The sequence below is a fragment of the Triturus cristatus genome, chromosome 10 (genome assembly GCF_964204655.1).
Source record: "Triturus cristatus chromosome 10, aTriCri1.1, whole genome shotgun sequence".
Lineage (NCBI taxonomy): Eukaryota > Metazoa > Chordata > Amphibia > Caudata > Salamandridae > Triturus > Triturus cristatus.
Window position 1 is genome coordinate 1,201,520,333 of NC_140593.1, and position 22,162 is coordinate 1,201,542,494.

General features: G+C 45.8%; 1 protein-coding gene across 2 annotated transcripts in view; it reads right to left on the reverse strand.

The window, feature by feature from the left end:
- The window catches only part of TBC1D25 (TBC1 domain family member 25), a 100,886-nt gene that overhangs the window by 37,106 nt on the left and 41,618 nt on the right, over positions 1–22,162 (reverse strand). The window contains exons 1-2 of one of the 2 annotated variants that reach the window (XM_085629659.1): positions 10,910–11,042; positions 9,362–9,516 (exon numbers count right to left, since the gene is read on the reverse strand). In XM_085629659.1, coding sequence (XP_085485785.1) covers positions 9,362–9,516; positions 10,910–10,926 — 172 coding nt within the window. In that variant the 5' untranslated portion in view covers positions 10,927–11,042. Of the gene's footprint in view, positions 1–9,361; positions 9,517–10,909; positions 11,043–22,162 lie in introns of those variants that run through there. The other variant, XM_085629658.1, reaches the window with a different exon arrangement.

Consider the following 22,162-nt stretch of genomic DNA (forward strand, 5'->3'; position numbering starts at 1 on the left):
TCTCCCGCTAAGTCTGTCTTGCCTACAGATTTTATAACCGTGGGGAAGAGCCTCCGTTAATTCAGGGTCCGAGTCCTCATTGAGCCAGGTCTCTGTTAAAAACAGCATATCCCATTTATTATCAGTCAGGAGATCATGAATCTCTAGCCTATGTTTATTTAGGGACCTGCAGTTGAGCAGGGCGCAGCTAATCTTCCTGTTGTTACCCTGTGCATTGTGAGTATCAGAAAGTCTCCCTGTGGAGTGTTCCCTCAGAGTATATCCACAATGCCTACATGGTAGTTCATGGTCATTCTTGCCAATATCCATATTATGCTCACACTCCTTAATGATCTTCGTGCGGAGATTGGTGAGCTCCTCCTTTGTGTAAGGGCGAGGTGGCAAGAAACAGCCAAGGGGTATGGCCCCGCGCCCCGGTCGGCCGCGGACGGGCGCAGACGGGCTTGCCTTAGGCGCGCCCGCTGGGCTTGTCCGCTGCGCGTATGACACATACGGGTTAAGTACCTTCCCTTCCGGCGGACGACTAGACCGCGTCCTGCCGGAAGTGAGTTCTGGGTCAGAGAGGTGTTTTCTCCCGCCGCTCAAACGGCAATGCAGCCGCGGCGGATCGGGCAGGGACACCAAAGAAAAAGACCAGAGCCCCGGAATGAGGTAAGTAAAAGCGTCACAATTAAAATATATACACTTTTAAAATGAGCAATATTACTGCAAGAAAGAGGACATTGTTAACCCCTTCGGTGCCCGCCCCTTTCCCCGCCCTGTGCCGGCCGTTACATTAGCGGGCGGGGTTTGTGACGAGCTGGACTCGTCATGGGTACAGCGCCACCGCGGCCCATGACGAGTCCAGCTCGTCACGGGCACCGAAGAGGTTAAACGTATAGAATCGTTTTACCCTACCAAATCAGATAAATGCTTTCCTATGGGATGTTGACAGGTTAGCTATTCAAAACTTAATTCGGCTTGAACAAAGCCATTAAGCACAAATTAGATCAAGTGATACAAAAAATTAGCGACATAAATAAGATTAAAAACAAGTTTTAAAAGACACAGGCCCAAACAAAAGCCACCTAAAACATGCAATCTACGTAAATGTAGTGAGGTAAAGCGAAACCTGGTCAGATTGAATCTGCAATTCGAGCTGAAAAATGACGTTACTTAAAATTCACTTCCCAGCAACGTTTTAATAAAATTGTAGTTGGTACTACTACCAAGTTTAATCAAAGCGTGGAGGGTGCAGCTCCGAATCGGCCAAAGAGCTAGGTCTTGAGGCTCTTCCTGAAGGTGTGCAGAGTGGGGGGGAACGTCTGATGTTGAGTGGGAGCTTGTTCCAGGTCTTTGCCGCGATGTAGGAGTAGGCTCTTCCACCCCCTCTGGCTCTGCGGATGCGTGGGGTTTGGGCAATGTTGGCGGAGCAGAGGTTTCTCTTGGGTACGTGGAAGGAGGCTCTTTCGTTGAGGTATTGGCGTCCGGTGTTGTGGGGGGATTTGTAGGCGTGAAGGAGCAGCTTGAAGGTTACTCTCTTGACGGGGAGCCAGTGGAGGTCTTGTAGGTGTTGCTGTTGTGGGATGCAGAGGACGAGTCTGGCAGCGGTGATCTGGATAGTCTGGAGTTTTCAGAGCAGGGATTTGTTGATTCCGGCGTAGAGGGAGTTTCCGTAGTCCAGTCTGCTGGTTATGAGTGTGGCAGTACTCTGTATGCCAGCGTCGTGGAGTCTAGCGGGAAGGGTACAGTGGGAGACTGTCGAAGGCTGCAGAGAGGTCTAGTAGGATGAGGGCCACCATGTGGCCCAGGCCGAGGAGAGTGTGGATGTTGACTATCTTCTGTAACTTTGGCCGCGTAGGGGAGGAGAGAGAGATAGGTCTGTAGTTTCTGAGGTTCATCGGGTCTGCGGAGGACTTCTTGAGAAGGGGGATTCACTTCTACACGTTTCCAGTCAGGGAATGAGCCGCGTTCGAAGTTTGCGTTGATGGTGCGTCTTAACTCGGGTGCTATGGCGACGGCTGTGGAAGATGTGTGGCGGGCAAGGGTCCGTGTGGGTTCCTGAGTGAATGCTCTTCATGGTCGTGGCGGTGTCTTTAGTGGCAACTGTGGTCCAGGCGGAGAAGGTAGCTTGGCTGGCGTGGCTGGAGGTAGGCGTGGTTTCAGTGTCTGTTAGTTGAAGTTATCGTTGAGGGACTTCATCTTGAGATGGAAGTAGGAGCAGAGTTTGTTGCAGAGGTCCGGGGAAGGAGCGACGTCCGTGGCTTCACTGGGGAGTTTGGTGAATTCCTGTATGATGCTGAAAAGTTTTTTCGAGTTGCTGAGTTGGCAAGGATTTTGTCCTGGATGAAGGTCCTTTGGGTGGATCTGATAGGTTGGTGGTATTCTGTCATGGTGTTCTTGTAGGTGGTCCGAGCTTCTGGGGTTTTGCTGTTTCTCCATACTCTCGACACGTCTGCAGGTGCGTTTGGATTCTAGGAGGTCGATGGTGAACCAGGTGGCTTTCATGGGGCGCTGTCTGTCAGAGTTACGGAGGGGGGAAAGCTTGTCTGCGCAGTTGGTGATCCATCTGTGTAGTTTGGTGGCTGCAGAGTTGACATTGGTCGTGGTGGGAGGGGGGGGGGGGGGGGATTGTGGTTTAGGGTGGAGTTGAGGTGTTCCTCTGTGACCTTGCTCCAATTGCTTCGTGGAGGGCGTGGTGTACATTTGTGAGCGGTGGTTTGATCAAAGTAGAAGTGTATGCAGTGGTGGTCCATCCAGAGGTGGTGCGGCTGAGGTGGATGTTGTTCCCTCCTGTGAAGATGGGGGCGAGGGTGTCCCCTGCCTTGTTGGTAGGGGTGGGGACTAGCGGTTTTATTCCGATGTTGGCGAGGTTGTCCAGGAGGGCAGAGGAGTTGGGGGTCGCTGAGGTTGTCGAGTTGGTCGCTGAGGTTGTCGAGTTGGAAGTTCAGGTCTCCGGGTAGTATGTAGTCCATGGAGTCGATGGTGTGGGACACGATGAGGTCAGTGATGGTCATGGTGAATGCAGTTCATGGTCCGGGAGGACTATAAGTGAGGGTGCCACGTGGGGTCGTTCTGGGGCTTGTCTGGATCTGGAAGTAAAGGCATGCCGTGGGGGACAAGGAGTCGTTCATGCTGGAAGTGGTGAGTAGGAGGGAGTTCTTGTGCGAGATGGCGATCCCTCCTCCTGGGTGGTTTGGGCGGTCCTTCCTCTGGATCTTTAATCCGTCATGGCAGAAGCGATGTTCGGGAGGAGGATGAGTTTGTCCAGGTTTCTGTGAGGAAGGCGACGTCCGGTGATAGGGTGTCAAGGAGGTCCCAGATCTCTACTGCAGTCTGTGCAGGGAGCGTACGTTGAGGAGGATGCACCTCAGAGGTTTGGGTGCATGGCATCCGGTGGGTGGGCACGGAGGTGGGTGAAGGTTCAGCGGCAGTGTCTGCAAGAAAAATGGCCGTGGATGGTGTCTGGCATTGACAACTGGCACTTGTTTTTTCCGGGGTTGATAGCGTGGAAGGCAGCTTAGTCGCAGCGGTGGGAGGGGGTCAGAGAACCAGGGTCGCAGACTGGCGCAGAGAGGCTTGCCTTTGGCACGCCAGCAGTGTGGCCCCGCAGCCATCAAAAGGGGGGGGGGGGAGGGGTAGGGGCCGCTGGGGCAGCAGCAGCGGGAAAAAGGCAGAGAAAATGGACACAAAGGGCACAATACTAAAAAAAAGACACAACAAGGTACAATAAAAAGAAAAAAAAAAAGATTAAAAACAGCAGATCGAGAACAGGCACAGTAAACAGAATAAACAATAAACAGAACCAGACAGAGAGGGAAGACATACAAACAGAAAACTGAAGGATGGCGGTTGCATCACGCACGATATTTGCCAAATTAAGAAAAAGCTTAGGGAAACCTAAATTCCTAAAGCTCTCATTAACATAATTAGTCCATGAGAGCGCCAGGACGTAATCCTGGGACAATCTTTCAGTACATCTTTAGAAAGTGTGTCAGCTTCTTCATACCAAATCCTGATCCAGAGTACCAGGGGGTCCAACTTAATCTTGTCCTCGATAGGGGTCAAACCCACCTCAGAATGGCACATATATGAAGGAGCAGATTGGGGCAATGACAAAAGTCTACGTAAAAACGTATGCTCGACCCTCTGCAAAGCACCCTATGCCTTCAAGATACTAATCAATTTGCAGACCATCTTGTGCCCTAGTCGGCGCACACAAATAAAAACAGACTATATAACTCTTTGGCATTGGGTTGCCCTACTGTTAAAAAGGGTATGACAATTTAAATTATGATCCAGGGGGGGACCCAAGTAGTTAAAAGATTTTACCCTGCACATTTCTGACCTCCCAAATTAAATTATCTGTTTTTGATATTTATTGGTCCAAAGCACATTGGAAAATATTTGCTGAAATTAGTTTTAAGATCAAGCCCCCTACCCTCCCCATAAAACTATAAAAAGCATCTAAACTGGGTTGTAACCCATTTTTGGGTCAAGAGATTAAAACCGCATTAGCAGCATGCAGTAAATCAGGGACGGAAATGCACTTCACCATGGGCATATCTTTCCCTGCTTTACTCTACCAAGGATCCAGATCATTAGTATAGATTACGAATAATAAGGGGCCATCACACACCCCTGCCTAACCCAGAGAGAAGATTTGATTGCAGGGGAGAGTTCACCCTCTGAGCCATACCTCACCCTATTCAGAGAGTCCCAGTGCATCCTCTGTAGCAGACCAATTATAGTATGATCTATCTCCATCTTTGCCATAATACCCCACAACTTGGATCTACTGACCAAGTCCAAGACAGAGGAGAGGTTAATAAAGGCTAGGTGAATGGAAGCTCTCCTTCCCTTGCATACTTTCCAATAAGCAACTAAGATATCCAGGCACTGTTCGATTGTGTCCACCCATGGTCAAAACCCAAACTGTACTTTAGATAGAGCCTGGTTTTCCTCCAGCCATTCCTCAAACCTGGCTGCTATAATTCTACCCATAGGTAGAAGGGAGCTGTCCAGAAGGGAGATTGGCTGGTAGCAGGATGGTAAAGGTGTGTCCCCGGTCTTAAAAATGGGGACGACTATGGCTTCCTTCCAAGACAGAATAGATGCCTCTTTAATAAAAGCTTTAAAGACATTAACTAAAATGTGCCCAAAGTGCAATATTGTCCTTAAAAAGATCTAAGGGAACTCAATCGGGTCCAGGGGATTTCCCCACAGGACTCTGTTTAAGGGTGACCATTATGCCCATAACTGAAATGGAATCACTAAGTATGGAATATAGCTCCAGGTTACCGAAGACAACCTCATCGTTCTCCGGAATAATCTCAATGGTACCTAGGTTAAAGATATTGTTGTAGTGATCCATTCAAACCTGCACTGGGATAACAGTGTCCAGTGAGGGCTTTTCATACCCTGTGAAAAATGGTCAGTTAACGACCTTCCAAAATAATGCAGAGCCTTTAGTTTGAGGCTCTTTCCAAACGCTCCCAAGCTTCCGCCCTTACCTTGGATCTGCTAGCCTCCAGGGTGGATTTGTAGTTTCTTCTTGCCCTCAGAACATTGTCAGGGTTTGGAGAAAAGGACCAATATCAATTTCTCATGGGCCACAGAACATGTAGGATTAAACCAGCCTGTAGTTTACAGTTTATTTTAAACTTTGCTCTGCCGCAGTCCCTTGTCTACTGCTGGGCATAAAACCTTAAAGCGTTGAAGATATTCTTGTGTGGCTCCTACTCTAAGGAGAGTGCTGATAGAACGCCTCTGTTTTCACTCACAAGCTTGCTAGCCTTCACAGCCCCTACAGGTGAAACCTCAGCTTGCACTGCTATTCTGCTCAAACGGGCAAAAATTGAGTAGAGCTTGTTGGTCAAGAGTTCTAGGACTTTATTGCATATAGCATCTGTTAGGTCCATGAATGTATCCCCATCTTCAGTTCCCATGCCCATTGTAGTGGAGGAGGTTGATAAACACGGCCTCTTTGCGTGTACCCACTTCCACTCTCTTTCTCTTGCCTACTTTGCCCCTGGATTTCACACTTAGTTGCTGGACTTGATGTTTCCCCTTCTAGAACACCTTGGTCTGGACTTGTTCCAGCACTTAAAGTGAAAACTCTAATATCCCAACTTCACCTAGTTGAGTGGACATATTAGGGATCAACACAGTGGCAGAAACATGTTTTGTGGGTGCCAAACCCAGTGGATGAGACTGAAGGCAGTGACTTGCGCTTCCCAGATTATGGGTTCAAAAAATAAATTGCACAATAAGACAAGAAAGAGGGCAAACCGCCCCTACCTTGTGAAGAACAAAAAGGGGGTGGCCCAGCCTCCTCTGGGTACTAAAACAGCCGTCGCCACCACCCTGCTGCTAGTAGTGCTGGGCCCTGTAGTCAGCGCCCCCCGCCTCACTACACCCCTTTGACATTCAGGGGAATTGGAGTGTGTCCAACTAGCAGCACAAGAGCTCAGGTGAGTTTACCCAGACTCTCAGGATGACGCAGTCTCTGATGTGGGTCCAGATTAACAGCAAACCTCTGCCTTGTGTGTCCTCTGCTCTGGGCTGGTGTGTAGCGTGAGGTACAATTCCTGCCCTAGAGCTACTGCATCCAGGTTTATAGCCACTGCTGATCCCCAGGACAAAACAAGTGAACGGGGTGTCCAGTCCAGCAGCGCGGGCCCGGAGGTGCTCCACAGCCAGTGCTCGAGCGGGCCTCTCCAGCTCAGTCCTGCCTTCCCTTACATGAGCTCTGGGTGTGTGAGCAGCTATGCCAGGCCGAGGCAGGAAAGATCACATCAATACAGAAAAAAAAACATTCACAAAATACCAATGCAATCAGAAGTTTGTAAAAAGATACGAGGAGGTGCTGGTTTTACTAGGTGCAAGTAGAGTTTCTTTAAAAAGCCACCAATTGCACTCTGACATATTGGCTCTCATTACAAGTTCAGGGCTAAATATCGATCCCTGTGCAAACAGGAGACTGTATCGGAATTGTCTGGTAATTTATCAAACCTTTGCAGTTTTTCCCAGAGTAAAATCTGGCAGATCAAACCTGAAAACATTTGGGGGTAATAAGAAAAATCATGCGAAATTCACTGCTAAAAAAAAAAATCTGCAGGTTATGCCATATTTTGGTTTTGAAGACTTTGAACAGAAGGCAATTACCAGACTTAGTAAGTACCTCACATGGGGTAGTAGCATTTAGGAGATGTGATAATTACCCCATCTATTCCACCCAACTTGTAATGAGAATATTGCCTTGAATAATTGACATTTTGAAATGCAAAATGGTACTCTTTGCTACATGAAAGGTGCCAAGAACATTCAGCGTGACACCTTGCCAATAGACACCATGGACCAGGCTGGACTAAGCACAAAATCAGTTCTAGACTTACATGACTAATTACACAAACAAGTTAATGAAGCTGGTGATCAAAATAATTTAGGATAATTCAGCAGACAGATGAAACCAGTCTGAACTGTGGTACAGGGGACTTGAACCAGTGGCAAAGTGAGCAAGGGACCCACATCCGGGCATACCCTGCCAACTGACTTGCAATTCGGTCTGGACTGTTCACATGAGGCACAGGGTCAAGGCAGGTTTGCGCATATAGCTGGGTACTAACTGGGGTGGCGAAGTGAGCTAAAGATCAATGATGGATTCAACCCAGATATGTGACTGGGTAGACGGTGTATGAAAAGTTTCAGCACTCCATCCATCATCTCCTTGTGTTTGCTAAGTTTGCCCTAACTTGACAGGGTATGCCCAGACGTGGGTCCCTTGCTCACTATGCCACTGGATTCAAGCAAGCCTGGCTGATGAGGGGTGTTACCCTGAAACCGGTCCCAGGATGCTTGTTTCCGGTTCAGGGAAGACCTGGGTTGGTAGTTCGAGCTGGACTGTTCCCATGAGGCACTGGGTCAAGGCTGATTTGAATATAGCTGGGTCTGAACTAGGTCGGCAAAGTGAGCTAAAGAACAATGATGGATTCAACCCAGATCTGTGACCGGAGGTGAGTGTCTGAAAAGTTTCAGCGCTCTGTCCATCATCTCCTTGTGTTTGCAGGGTAAATAAGAACACATGCAGATAAACAACCAAAAAAACGTAGTCTGAATTTACATACTTTGGCCTTATATGTTCCTAAGGAAACATTTGGGATGCATACATCGTCTGTCACACATTCCTAAACTTATGCTAGAAATTCCAATTTGATAAGATGTAGGATACAAGGACAGCCATTTGACCACTTGTCAGGAGAGGTCCTTCCCCCCCAGATTATCACCCAAGATTCTGCCAGAGACGGTCACACCTGCTGCTAACACACTTCATAGCGGATACATTTCGCCTGAAGATTGAAGTTGATGAAGCCAGGTCCTGGAAGACGACCGGCTGACTGGTACCACAGTGGGGGTTTGCCCTTCACGAGGAACACGGTCATCACGCCTCCACTGATAAAGACAGCCTTTGATGTCAACAAGGTATGCAGTGTGTCTTCTCCCTAAGAAACTCTAGATTGAAAGTGGTTCTGCCTTTCATGCTCTCATAGTATAGCACATACAAGTAGGCTTTAGGTTCTAGACAACATTGTTGATGGAATTTTAGCAATGCTGGAAATTTTCATTTTGTTCTCGTTATTTATAACATGTTTTGTTGCTGTTTTTATAATAGTTTGTATAGTTGTTTTAGATGTACTGAGAAACAGATTTCTCCTGTAGTAATAAATACTTTTATCTTAAAAATATTCATTCTTCTTAGTACTGTGAATATTGAAATAAGGTTGATGTTTCCACAGCACCCCTGATCTCTTTATGGGATTGTTAGTAACCCAAAAGCAATAGTACTAGGCCAATTACAAATTGAACAGTGTTTTGCACAGCTACAATAGCTTGTCTTTCACATTCATACATGGTGCATTAAACCAAGTCCACTCGTGTCATGCGTGGGTGGGAAAGCACCCCTTGTAGGCTAACAAAGTCATGACTTGCGCAACAGTGTCAACTACACCTAAACTATCATCTGCAACTAACTGCAGACATAATACACTGGTGACCAGTTATATCTCCCAATGGTGAGAAGTAGAAAGACTGCTCATGTGGCACGCAGTAAGGACTTTAAAGGATCAAACTGTTGTACAACCTTTCAGCCTTTATTAAATCTGGCGACAATGTGCCGTAAGTGCCTACATAATAAGAAAAAGAATGCAACTGCAACACCCTGCAACAGGACTGCCCTTAAAACCTGCCATATAAAATGTCGAGAGCTGGATATTGCCAATCCTGCCACACAGACACAAGTGTATTTTCAAAGAAGGGTTAATACTGGAGTGCTTAGAAGCCTTAAATCATTACATTCTGATTCAGCCATCTCAGTTCAACTCACTGTCTTCCAAGGGCTTGATGTCAACCTTCAGCTGCAGGAAGGGTGTAGAGGCACAGCCGAATGCTGTGCCCAGGTCCCAGTCAGACACCAGTGACAAATAAGCTTCCTGTCCCAACTTATCCCGGCCCAGGTAGCTGATTCCAAAATTCTTCTTGCTGAAAAGATGCAAAGCGAGAGTTAATGGAGCGCAAAGGTCCCTCTGCCAATACTGTACGTTTTGCAGGAAAAATAAGGATGGCCATCTTTCAGAGACCAATCCGTCAGATTAATGCACCACTATCAAGAATCACAATAGATTGTAAAAAAGACTAATATTGAATTTTTGTCCTTTGACCAGTGGTACGGCATTGGCAAGCTTGGAGTATGGAAGCATTTTCATATTGCTAAGATGTTTATTTGAGATCAGTCATTTCACAAGCTCAAGCAGTATTGATGGCAATCCCGCCATCTTCCCACTCAAAACTAGGGAGATGGAGGAACAGGTTTTAAACACAACAGGTGATCTTCAAACCATATGTATCGGGGCACTGCCAGGAAAGAAAAAGACACTGACTGAGACCAACATTTCAATTCCAACCATATAGTGCATTCCTACTTACCTGATATAAATAATAGCATAGACATTTCCCTGAAGCTTACAAGAAAACCAGACATAGCTTCATTCACAGCGGTAGTAGTCCCTCCAAGAATGTGGTATATATGAAGCTGAATGACTGTCACAGAAATCCCCAGCATAGAAGAAGTTTCCACTATAGCTTGTGTTGATCTGGTATGTTTGCATACAATTTTCCTATAACCAAATCTGGTATTTTTAAGTAGGTTCAATTTGGCCTGCGCTTGGGTCATCTGTCTTTCACTCTCGAATAATGTGTTTCCTGACAAATATTGCACAGAAAACAAAGCCTAGTCACCGTCCATGATTACACCTCATCAGATTTAGCATATAAATGAGAACGGTGACGGTCACCACAGCAGGAGTAAATTCTGCTGAACACAGCAAATAACACGCACAGACAAAGTCAAAAGGGCTCGCCCATTGGCACGCGGTTAGCTTTGGCAATCAGATGGGGGTGGCTAATTGGGGAGGTAGGGCCAGGAGGATTTTAAAAAGTGTTAAAGTGGCCAGCGCAAGCAGCTTCATAGCGCTTTAGATCAAGACTGCATAGACGGGACGGAGTGGGGAAAGGGGGAGCAGAACCCGAGATGGAGGAGAAGAAACAGGGAGGGGTATGGTATAAGATAAATAAACGCATGCTCTCGCAAGCTCGACCTTAGTAGCTGGAATCATTTTACTTTACACTAGGATGGGTATCAAAATGAACTGAGAGGTATAAAATATTATTTAATGGTCCCAAAAAGATTTACTGGGCTAAAAGACCAACAAGCTGCTTGACAAGTGTCATTTACATGTGCCACCGCTCTGTCTGCATTCCTTGTTTAGGTCGAATCCTAACAGGCACCTTAGGAATCTGGTATACCAACAACTTCTTGTGGGCATTCTCAAAGCTTCCCTGCAAATGCATTCAGACCATCAGCTTTGTAACTCACATTTGCTTGCTTTCCATTTGCTGGCTTGATTCACTTTAGACTGTACAGCTCGAGTTTGTCCATGCGGTGGAGCATTGCTTGTTTAGAGTATCTTTTTGAGTGCTCATTTTCTGTAAACAGGCCTTTAAATCTTGGTCTTATCTGGTCACATTTGCTGTGTATTTAAAGACAGACGTCAAATGTCAGGGTCCGTCTTCCGAGGAAGCTTGGTGTTTACTTTTCTTTCTCTGACTTTGAAGTAAAAGGCTTTTTTTATAGCACACAACAAAAATTAACATTGCGGATATTTTATGATATTTCTGAAACAGGAAAGCACAAATTACGTTTAGTTTTTTTGTAATTCTGAAGTGTAGTGAAAACAAATCTTTTAATGCAATCAAAATATATCAATTCACTAGGTGATGACATTTCCAATAATTATCATTTGTATTTTCTTTTCTTATGTTAATTGTTTTAGAATTATTCGGACTTACATAAATTCCTATCTAATGTAATTGCACTTTCATGTACATAACAGTAGGCCTCATATGATGTGCAGTGATGACTGAAAAATGAACAACGCACTTACTTCTAAATTTGAAACTGCTGTTTAAATATACCAGGCATGTATTGCAAATACTAAACTGACAGCGTTCTACAGTGAACTATACTGATGATCTGCTAAAATGTACACAATGTAACCAATGCATCTTTTGCGGAAAAGTCCTCGTATATGTATGCAAACTCTTAAAACAACTGCACAAATTTAATAAAAGATTTAAAAAATAAATAAAAAAGGTATCAATGGGAGAGGTAGGCCTTCCAGGAGTGAAAAACAAATGAGTTTTTCAATACCCAGACATGTACAAGTACATCATACTTTTAAAGTACACTGCACCATGACCTCTGGGCTGTCCAGGGGCTACCCTACAGGTGACCTATGGGTATAAAAACGGAAAGTTTGGGCCTGGCAAAACAATTATTGCCAAGTCGACATGGAAGTTTAAAACTGCACACACATGTTGCAATGGCAGGCCTGAGACATGTTTAAAGGGCTACTCATGCGGGAGGCATAATCAGTGCTGCTGGCTACAGGAGCATGGGCACATGTACTGACACGTTAATAGAGTCTTGTAAGTAAACTAAATATATCAATCGGAGATAAACCAATGTTACCATGTTTTAAAGAGTGAGCGCATGCACTTTAGCACTGGCTAGCAGTGGTCAGTGTGTAGAGTCTTAAGGCCAGAAAAAACGAAATCAGCAAAAATGGCAAAAGGCAAAAAGTGTGGGGGAAGACCGCCCTAAGGCTGAAAGGTCTAACAGTATCCCACCACACTAACTTTTACCCATACTGAACAGCAGCCACACTGGTGTCCATCATGTCTAAAAAACATTATCAAAGCCAATAGCTCTTACATAGGCAAGACCTATTGGCTTTGCCAATGCCCGTTTTTCAAAATAGCAGCTTGCGAGCTCCACGTCATGCTGCAGACAGGAGCTTTTCCAAGGCACAGAAGACTTCTCAAAAGCTTTGAAGATGCTGTGGAAAAGTGTCACCTAAATGCAAGCCAGGACCGGCTGCCCCAGTAATTGTCAGGAAAGGGCCATGTCTGCTGAAGCTGTTCGTGGTAAATACAAACTGAAGTCTCTGAACAGACCGCTGCTAGGCCTTGTTTGGATGGAGGAAGTTGAGGCCACATCTATTTGTGTGATGTAAACAATTTCCTCAGGACATCAAAGGATGCGAACTGTTCCACAAAATGAAAACGGTTTGAAGATATTGTTCATCTCCTGGTTCTACTATGTATACATTGACCTCTGTTAATCAATTATTTATGAATTGTTGAGATACAGAAGGGTGTGGAGAAGTGTGGCTCACTGGTTAGAGCAGGCAGACCCTGAAGCAGAGGTCAGACCCGGGACCAGGGTTCAATTCCCTATGCGGCAGGGTCTTGAGCTCAAATGTCCATGGACTCGATAATTCTCGCTTCGGTGCCTGACCTATTCATGGGTTCACACTCTGCAACTCTGGGCATTAAGCTTGCTTAATCTCCACAACGGCCCCCCGCGGCGGGATGCCTGGCTTTCACCTTGGGGATGCTCTGTAGGGGCTATCTCACAGGGAAAAGCCAGGACGGGTTCCCAAGGCAAGCGCGGAGATAACCCTTCGGGGGTCGATTCAGGCGCTATATAAGAAACATAATAATAATAATTCACACCCAAGTGTAACATGCTACAGCATTAATAAACGTTCCAGAGGGCATCCAATTATTGTAATTGTATTGATATAGCCCTTACTAACCAAGACGAGGCATTAAAGTGATTTACAGAAAGTAGCATGCAACTCCAGAACCCAAAGGTGGATTTATAGAGGGAAATATAAATTGTCATTGTCAGTGGTGGGAGTGGTAGACATGAGAGTCTCTTATTTGGGCGAATACGATAAAGGATGGACAGAAGGGTGAAGAGTTGGGAAAGGATTATTTGGGAGCTCGTAGTAGTAGAGATATGGAGTGAGTCCAGAGATAGGGAATATTATGGAAGAGGAATAGAATGAATCAGAGATATGATTTGGAGAAATTAGTTAACTTGTTTTATTTTTTACTTTGCAGTGGGAGAAAAATATATAAATATGTAGATCCATAACCACACGAGCTATACATGCATAGAGATTTTAACATGATACGCATATGAAAAATAATCAGGAGACATAAAATTGTACTCTACAATAAAGTCCCATATGTGCTTGCAAGGATAAATATTTACAAACTCAGGCTTTCCATTTCTGTTGTAAATTATTTTTTTTAAACCTTTTTGTATTGTTTTTTTAATTTATATTTGTCCTCCGATACTTCTGTAGTAAAGCACTTATAGATACAATTGCTAAATTCACATTTACATAGTGACATGTGTTATCCTATGATAATAAACCCATAAACAAAACACACATCACCTTTTAGTTACTGATGTATTGAACTACTTCTACATGAATGCAAATTGTTTTTTAAACTAAGATTGATTTTACAATTAAAAGGCACAGATTTCAAAGCACTATATAGGTAACATTAGATCAGGTCATTAGTATGCTTAGGCTACCATGTATAGATGACATAGTACCAACAATTTTGTGAGGTGCAATCAACTCTTAAAATATCCAAAGTTTCATAAAGAAACAATAAATAAACTCAGAACTGCTCAGTGTGGATGGGGTTAGCATGGTGGGTCCCTCCTATATGAGGAATATGGACGAAGAAGGCACACAGCTTAGTGCATTCTTGGGAATATATAAAAAAGAAAAACGAAAAGAGAGGGTGGGAGGGGGGTTCAGAGGCAACTGAACATCAAGATGGCTGTTGCGTATGCGTCTATACATGTTCAGGGTGGGATGTCTTCATTGTTAACTATTAATTTAGGATTGTGCACTAGGTTATCCCAGTGATCGGCTATTAACACAACTACGTCAACGTTTTTGTTCCTGTCTTAGGACAATAACTTCCGCCTGGGTCCAGTGCTGGAGATCGACGTGCCATGTGGACAGTGGGGTGGTTGCCTTAGACTTCCCATGACAGATGATGGCTCGGCACGCAAGCAATAAAGCAAGAGCCAGAAATCGGGTTGTAAGCTTCACCGTTTCAGGCCAAGGGTAACTCCCGAGAAGAGGGAGTGGACAAGCGACATAGCTGTAAAACTTGCAAGCACCAAGAGGACAGATACCAAAAAGGAGTGAGTGAAGCTACTTGAAGCCCCCTCCTCCCCCCAAAAAGTGTGTCAGGTGTCCTGGGATCGATGGACAATGGGGACAGTTCGGGATGCCATAGGAAATTGGTCAGGTAAGGTAGGCTCTATGGGGTATGCATAACTGAATGAAACTGAATCATGCATTGTGCAGGATTAGGGGTGGGTATTGTAGGACTAGTTGCCAGACTTTATAATTGAACACTAGAATCAATTCACACTCCCAAACTGCGTTGAATAGCCTGTAGAGGCACCCCGGCATGGGCCCAGAGACCTACTTAAAGCCATGAGACTATAAGTGGTCAATAGTATATAAATGTCTGTAGTGCGGTATGTGTTGGGGGTTTACTTCGAGGGTTATGCCACAACTGGAGCATCGCCATTTGGACCCTGCCATGTGAGGAACTCTAAGAAGTGGCCGTCCTCGTACAAGTCCCCTACAATGGTTAACCTAGCCTCCTCTCAGTTGAGGATGTTGCACAGGGAAAGCGCCAAGGATTGAGCCAGGAATTTCAGTAATGGTTATCGCTGGGGAATTAGCGTTTGCACCCTTGGTGTATTGTAACCCATTATGGAGGCAAGTGCGAGTCACCTCTAGCAACAGAGCCACTGGTCCCACCTGGGTGTCTTGGGGTGGGGGGCTACAAAATCTGCAATTCACAGTTTTTGACCTGATCCAGGGGACGTCCAGCCAGCCAATATACAGCCCATTGTAGCTGTATCTCATAATAAGACCAAATCTGGGGCTCCAAGGCATCTGGATTCGGGAAGAAGGAGATGTTTGGTCAGTACTATACGGCACCAGCCAGTGTTCCAAACCAGTTCAAGAAGGATAGTGTTTATATCTAGGAACATTTTTGCAGAAATTAACACCAGTAAATTAGAAAAGAAATATAATACATAAGGAACTCAATAGCCAGGGGCTCGGTCGCTGACACAAATAGCAGGAGAGAAAGGGGGCACCCATGCCGGGTTCCCCGGGCAAGGTCATACGGCTCAAAGATATGGCAGCCAGTTTGGACTCTAGCAGTAGGAGAAAAGTATAGTATTTGTATCCATTTTATCTTGAATATGGAATCTTGGAATGTTGCAGGGATTCTGCACATACACAGAACTATGCATAGGAAACCAGGACTTCGGTGTATTGTGGTGTACCAAAAACACGCCTCAGTTCACAGAACCCCTATCCGGCTAGCTATAGTATCCCATTCGTTCTCCGTACTACAGCAGGGCTACCAATGATTGGATATCCTAGAACATGTGACTCAGGGCCTCTCAGAATTCGTGGGAATAAGACATTCTTTCGCTTAGATTCTCATACCTGTTCACAGTGTGAGTAACCAGAGACCCTCTATAGTTTAAAATGTTTATTTCAACTAACATGCTCTGTAATGCAGTACACGTGCTAACACTAGCAAAGTAATGCATAGAAACAATATAATCAGCATGGTTACAATTCCATATAATACTAACGGGAATAGCATATTATAATGACTGTGGATGAAGCCTTATAGCGCTTTACCACCCTCCCCATGCTACAAGCGATGTTTATTATATCAGTGGCAGACCTCTGGGCTTGGACAGCTGAACCCCCTACCTCGAGTCTTAGATGATAGGATTTACATCTCCGGACAAGCACAACTCTTCCTCTGGAAAGGTTTTCTCCAAGTGTTGATAACTTGCATCCCATGCAACATTAAAAGCACCCGAAAAGTCAGAAGCGCAGCTGTGTTCCATGTTATGTCTATATGTATGTGGGACAGACCAAAGGCGATTAACCAGCGGAGTGGTTTTCTGGCCTTGAACACGATGAACAGACGAGAACTCAGCACAACAGAAATAGTGAAAGGCAGACAGTTCCCATGTGAAGCAGCACGAGCAAAAGTGTTTACGGGAACTAAGGCATGTAGTGTGTGCATAAGCGGCAAGATGGCGGTGATGCAAAGCACGGCCTAATGCTAACTTAGCAATGTCCGCTGGCACCCCTAAACCCTCACAACACCCTCCCCTTGGGCAGTCCTACGCACAGTGATCGAAGTAGAAGACAGAGTTCAAAAAGTCTGAGCAACAAGAGCTTATGCGACCTGGAAGCGAAGAATGTCAATTGGGTGTGAAAAAGAGTAAAGGTCTATTCGTTTAAAAAAAAATCCTTTTGGAATGAAAAACAAAAACAAAAAATAATAATGAAATGGAGATAAAAAAAAATAAAAAAAAATGTCTGGGTGGCCTGGTCTTATCAATCAATCAGTGTGTAAGTGCAAAAAGTGGCGACAGCTTCCAACAGGATATCATTGTCATCATGTGAAAAAGTAGACGCCATCCAGTTTAGTAATTCAAAGGAGCAAACATACTCATTAATGATGGGTGCTTCCAGCACCAACGGTGGGCAAATTGCGTGCTACTCGATGTAACTCCGTTGCAGGAAATCATGTGCTGCTGCACAGATATCCCACTGAGCTAGCACTCCGAGCGCGGCTGCACAGGCCATCAGACCCATACCGGAACAGTCCTGCTCATGAGACACTAGGGGGCTCATCAGTAAGGCAAAGTCCCGGTTCTGCTTCCTCCATTTGTATTTATTAAATCACCAAGGGCTAAATTCACAAGTTTAGTGGGTTTGAAAGTCACAAACTTGCTCTGTAGGATTTCACTCAAGTAATATTACAGACACCAGAATCATGAACCAAATCCTACATTTTTAAACAAGGCAATTACACCAAACTGATGGAATTTCTGCATTGCCAAGTCTGAGGAATATAAAATCCTAGAATCAGAACTGTAATTATACATTCACGAAGTGCTCATTTTCATTTACCTTGGCTTATGCACGCAAAATGCTTGGTGGCATTGGCCCCAAGCGCTACCCCTATTCAACTTGGTAAATCCCTCCCTTCCTCCAGGTGTTGTCAGAGTTACAAAGTGTACACCTTAATCTGGTGTTTGATGATAACAAATGTTCTACTGCAGCTTCTGCAACTGTCACTGCAACTAGCATGCCCCTGCCTCTTCTGAGTCAGAGCGGGTTACTATTGCCAGACAGCCCATTTCTGCATTTTGATTGTATGAAGATAGACCAAATATAATAATGACTGTACAGCTGGATTAAAAAGACACAATCGGTCAGATTCTATCTTTTTCAGCAGGTTAGAGATTACTGCTGTGGGATGAAATAATTCACTGAAAAAATGGTTCACTCCCATTAAAGACCTGAAGTGGTTGTCTCTGGGAAATGTGTTCGTTCAGCAAATCCAACATGAATTTCTCTAGGACTCTCTTAACAATGAAAGTTCAGTATTTTTAGCTTGGATCTAGATAGGATTTTAAGGTTTTCCTTTTATTCCCAAACATCAACAGAAGGTCATTATAATGCTTTGTCTGAGGTTCTTCATTTGATAGAAGGGCTAGAGGGCTCAAGACCAACCCTTCCTAGATTGCTGCCATCTTTGCTGTGCACCTTTCCAAATGTCAGCATTTAAAAAACACGTCTTCTAACATGACTTCCCATCTGAGTGGCAGTGAGGTGTTTCTATGTTGGTAAAACAGCGATTAAGTTTAGGAAGCCTGCGACAGACTTGTGTGCAATGTGTATGACCTAGGTTGCAAACTCTGCTGGGATCAATATACTTAAGAGGCCAATAAAATGAATAGCAAGGAACTGGGTGATAGTATTTACAAAAAGGGATGGTACTGCGCTGGTATTTTACAAAAAGAAACAAAACACACTGCTTTAAGAAAGAACTTCTATGTGTCTTTTGTACAGGTAGGCAGCAAAGCTTTGGCTGATGCACTGCCTCCCTCACGAGCGACTATTTGGACAAAAGTCCAGAGTCAGACGGCCAAAATGAAATGGGGTAATGTCAAATGTCCTGGTGATTTGGGACATAGATTGCTGAGCACAGAGGAGGTGGGTATAGTGGCAAGTGGGGCATCAGGACTAAAAAGGACTCCTTGACAGAAAAACTCAATAACTTCATATAAATGCAATTTTTCAGGAGATACGGGAACAATAACTATTAAAAATACACAAAAGCCAAGAGGCCAGCGTTTGTTTAGACAAAGATTAAAGATATGTATAGAGGGTGAAGATAACATTACATAGTGCAAAACAATTCAGCGAGACAAACTGGGAACTAAACATCGACAGATTTTATTTTAAAAACGCTATATCGGCGCACATGGAACTTTCGAGTATGCTGTTCGTAACATTCCTGTTCTGTGTCTGAAGATAGCCTTAGGTAACGTAAGTGCTATTCAAATAATCTAGAACAGGCATCTAAATTCAAGAGGTTATCCAATAGAAACTTGGCTCCCTTCAAAGCACAATTGAACGGAAGTACTCATCAAGGGCCCAAACCCAGACGCCTGGAACGACACCTGGTGGCACCCCGCCCTCGGAAGCCTGCCCACCCCCACGGACTACGCACGCAACCTGGGAATCATCCTGGACTCAGAGCTCAAAATGGACCACCAGATCAACTCCGTCTCGTCCTCCTGCTTCCACACCCTCCGCCTCCTACGCAAGACCTTCAAATGGATACCCCTCTGTTAGACCTGTCAGCCCTTTGGGTGGTCCCTCCTCTCCATTATTTATTTTGTCCCACTTTTGCCTCAAACCCTGTTAGTATTTTTCCTTTTTGGGAACCACCAGACTTTTTAGTATTGATGCAGATTCAGGGAGCCATTTTATCTACCCCTGGAACTTCTGTCTGAGGGCCTGGAGCACAAAATGGTGGCCACCTGTGACATCATCAGCACCCACTGGAACCTACTAGAACCTTCTGCAACATTCTGGAGCCCTGTGACAGTTGGAGGCGGTTTAGAATGTTGGGAAGCTAAGACAGAGAGTTGGCAGTTGGAGCTGGCAGTTGGCACCTGACTGGTGAAGAGAGCGCAGCAGAAACCTGAAGGAGGAAGGAGTGAGGCAGCAGGGGTGGAAACTTGTGCCTGGAGTGGGGTCCATAAACCCACCCTTGATACTAGTCCCTACTGACTGAGCCCAGCCTGGAGCCCTGTGTGGGAAGAAGCAAGAAAAACCATCTTAAGGACCTGGACAGCAGGAACAGGCCTTAGAAGCAAAGAACAGCAAAGTCCTGACCTGATTATTGGTTTTCCTGGAGTCCGACGTCGAGAAGCCTAGAGACCCGGAGCCCGAGGTGGAGAAGCGGCGCTGACTGGAAAAGCAGACGTCGTACCCGGAGCCGCCAGAGGTCGAGAGAGGGCGCCGACTGAGGTCGTAGAGAGTACCAGAGGTCGAGGAGGAAGTCACCTGAGGTCGAGTGAGCGGCGTCGACGGGGGAGTGAAGTCCGCCCTCCGGAGTCGCCGGAACCTGAGGAGAGGAGCACCGGAGGTCGGGAGTGGAGGTCGCACTCCGGAGTCGCCGGAACATGAGGAGAGGAGCACCGGAGGTCGGGAGTGGAGGTCGCACTCCGGAGTCGCCGGAACATGAGGAGAGGAGCACCGGAGGTCGGGAGTGGGGATCGCACTCCGGAGCCGCCGGGAGTCGACATCGAGCCAAGACTGCCCGACGTCATCGAACCGGAGGTCGAGATCGAGCCGAAGCCGCCGACATCGAACCGGAACCGCCTACCGGCGTCGACACGACTCCAGCGGCGTCGGAGCTTCAGAAAAAGGGTAGTAAGTGGAATAGAGGGCGCCTAAGGCCCTGTGGAATCCTGAGAGACTACCCTAGGGGCTAGAGAGGTGCTGGAACCAGCTTGATTGTGCCAGGGGTGAGCTGAGACTAATTCAGAGGGGTTGTGTAGAGTGAGAGAGCCAGGTCTCTAGAATTTCCCCCCTTGATCTACCTCAGTTTAGGCCTCAGCCTTGTCCAAGCCAGGGAGTAGACACCCTCAAGCCATCCATCTAACCACAAGCTGTGACTGGGCCAAATCAGCCCATAGAAATCTAAATGTGATCTGATTCTATGAGTGTCACTGTCAGCTTTTAATTATTTAGTGAGAGCACTGTATTTATTGTATTTAACCTATTTATTGCTTCACTGTATTTATTGTTCCACAGTATTTGTCGCACAATATTTATTGGCTTGCAGTATTTATTGCCTCATAATATTTAATTGCCTGTATGTAATGCACTTATATTTATGCCTTAATTATTTATGATCTCCCCTATTTATTAAATCGTTAAGACTGTATTTGACGTACCCTTCCACAGAAAAAGCCTTGTATATGGTGATTGTGTTATTATTTATTTAATCAGCAACTAAGAGAAAAAGAAGATAAGAGATATTTTCATAATTTTTACGGTGGAGTCGTTTTTGGAACGGATGCACGCATGGTTATTGTATGGGTATGACGTATGCTTAGCACGGTGCCCGATTCCTGACCACTCGAGCCAAGCTACCACTGTGTATGTCTGGAGAGACCCCGTTACCACCATCCTTTCCGGTGTGGGAGTGGAGTATTTCCAACATAATTGGTGTTCAGTGGTGGGATAGAGCTGTGCCTACGTATACTCAACAATAACTGTGGGTAGTCCATATGCCTACACCGGGAGTTCTCAAAGCGGCCTTCCTAATTGTGAGTTTTTGTTTTTCCAAAATTACTCTGGTGGTGGGAGGAGGTATTATATAAGGTACCCCCCTGCATAGTTACTGCAAATAACTGTCCTCTGACCTGAGTGGGCAAGATGGAGTTTGTACTGGAGAATTTAGAAACGTACACTGTGGCCCAACTCAGGGAGTTTTGTCAGCGGGAGGGGGTGTATTGTCCCCCAGGAGCAAAGAAGGGTGCACTCCAAACCAGCTTAAGGGCTTGGGGGGAGGCACGCCGAGAAAGCAAGGCTGAGGAGGAGGACAGGGATAGAGAGCCCGACAGTGAGGGAGCTGGTTTGTACCAACCTGAGGTGGGGAACCTGTTAGCGGGGCCCAGGACACTTTCCAGGAAGGGCAGCAGTGCCTCTAGCGGTGGCTTGTCTGAAGTGGAGTTAACAGACCGGAGGGAGAAAAGACAGCTCACATGGGACTTAGCAAGGCTGGAGAAAGGAGGAACAGAGGATGGCTCATGAGATAAGGCTGAAAGAGATAGATCTTCAGATCCTGAGAATCGGGGCACACCCTGTACCTAACGGTGGCAGCGAAGAACGAGAGTACACCAGGGAACCCAAACCCTACCTGCCAAAGGACATAGTAGCTAGCTATGGGGTGGGTGACGATATCGCCAAGTGGCTAGCGGCCTATGAGGTCTCGTTAAGGGCCCATGGGGTTCCAGAGAAGTACTGGGGAGGGGGATTGTACAAGTACATGCCTCCAGCTGGTAGGGATGCATTATTGGCCCTCGAGGAGGATGAGCAGACCAACTACCCCACCATGAAACTGGCGCTCATAAGAAAGTTTGGACTAACACCCGAAAAGTACAGACAGAAGTTCAGGGGTAGTCACAAACTGGGCACACAGAATTGGGTGGACTTCCTGGACTATGCAAAGAAGGCACTAGAGGGTTGGATTCAGGGCAGTGAAGTGAGGAACTACGAGGGGTTGTTTGATCTAGTACTGAAGGAACACCTGCTCGAGAAATGTT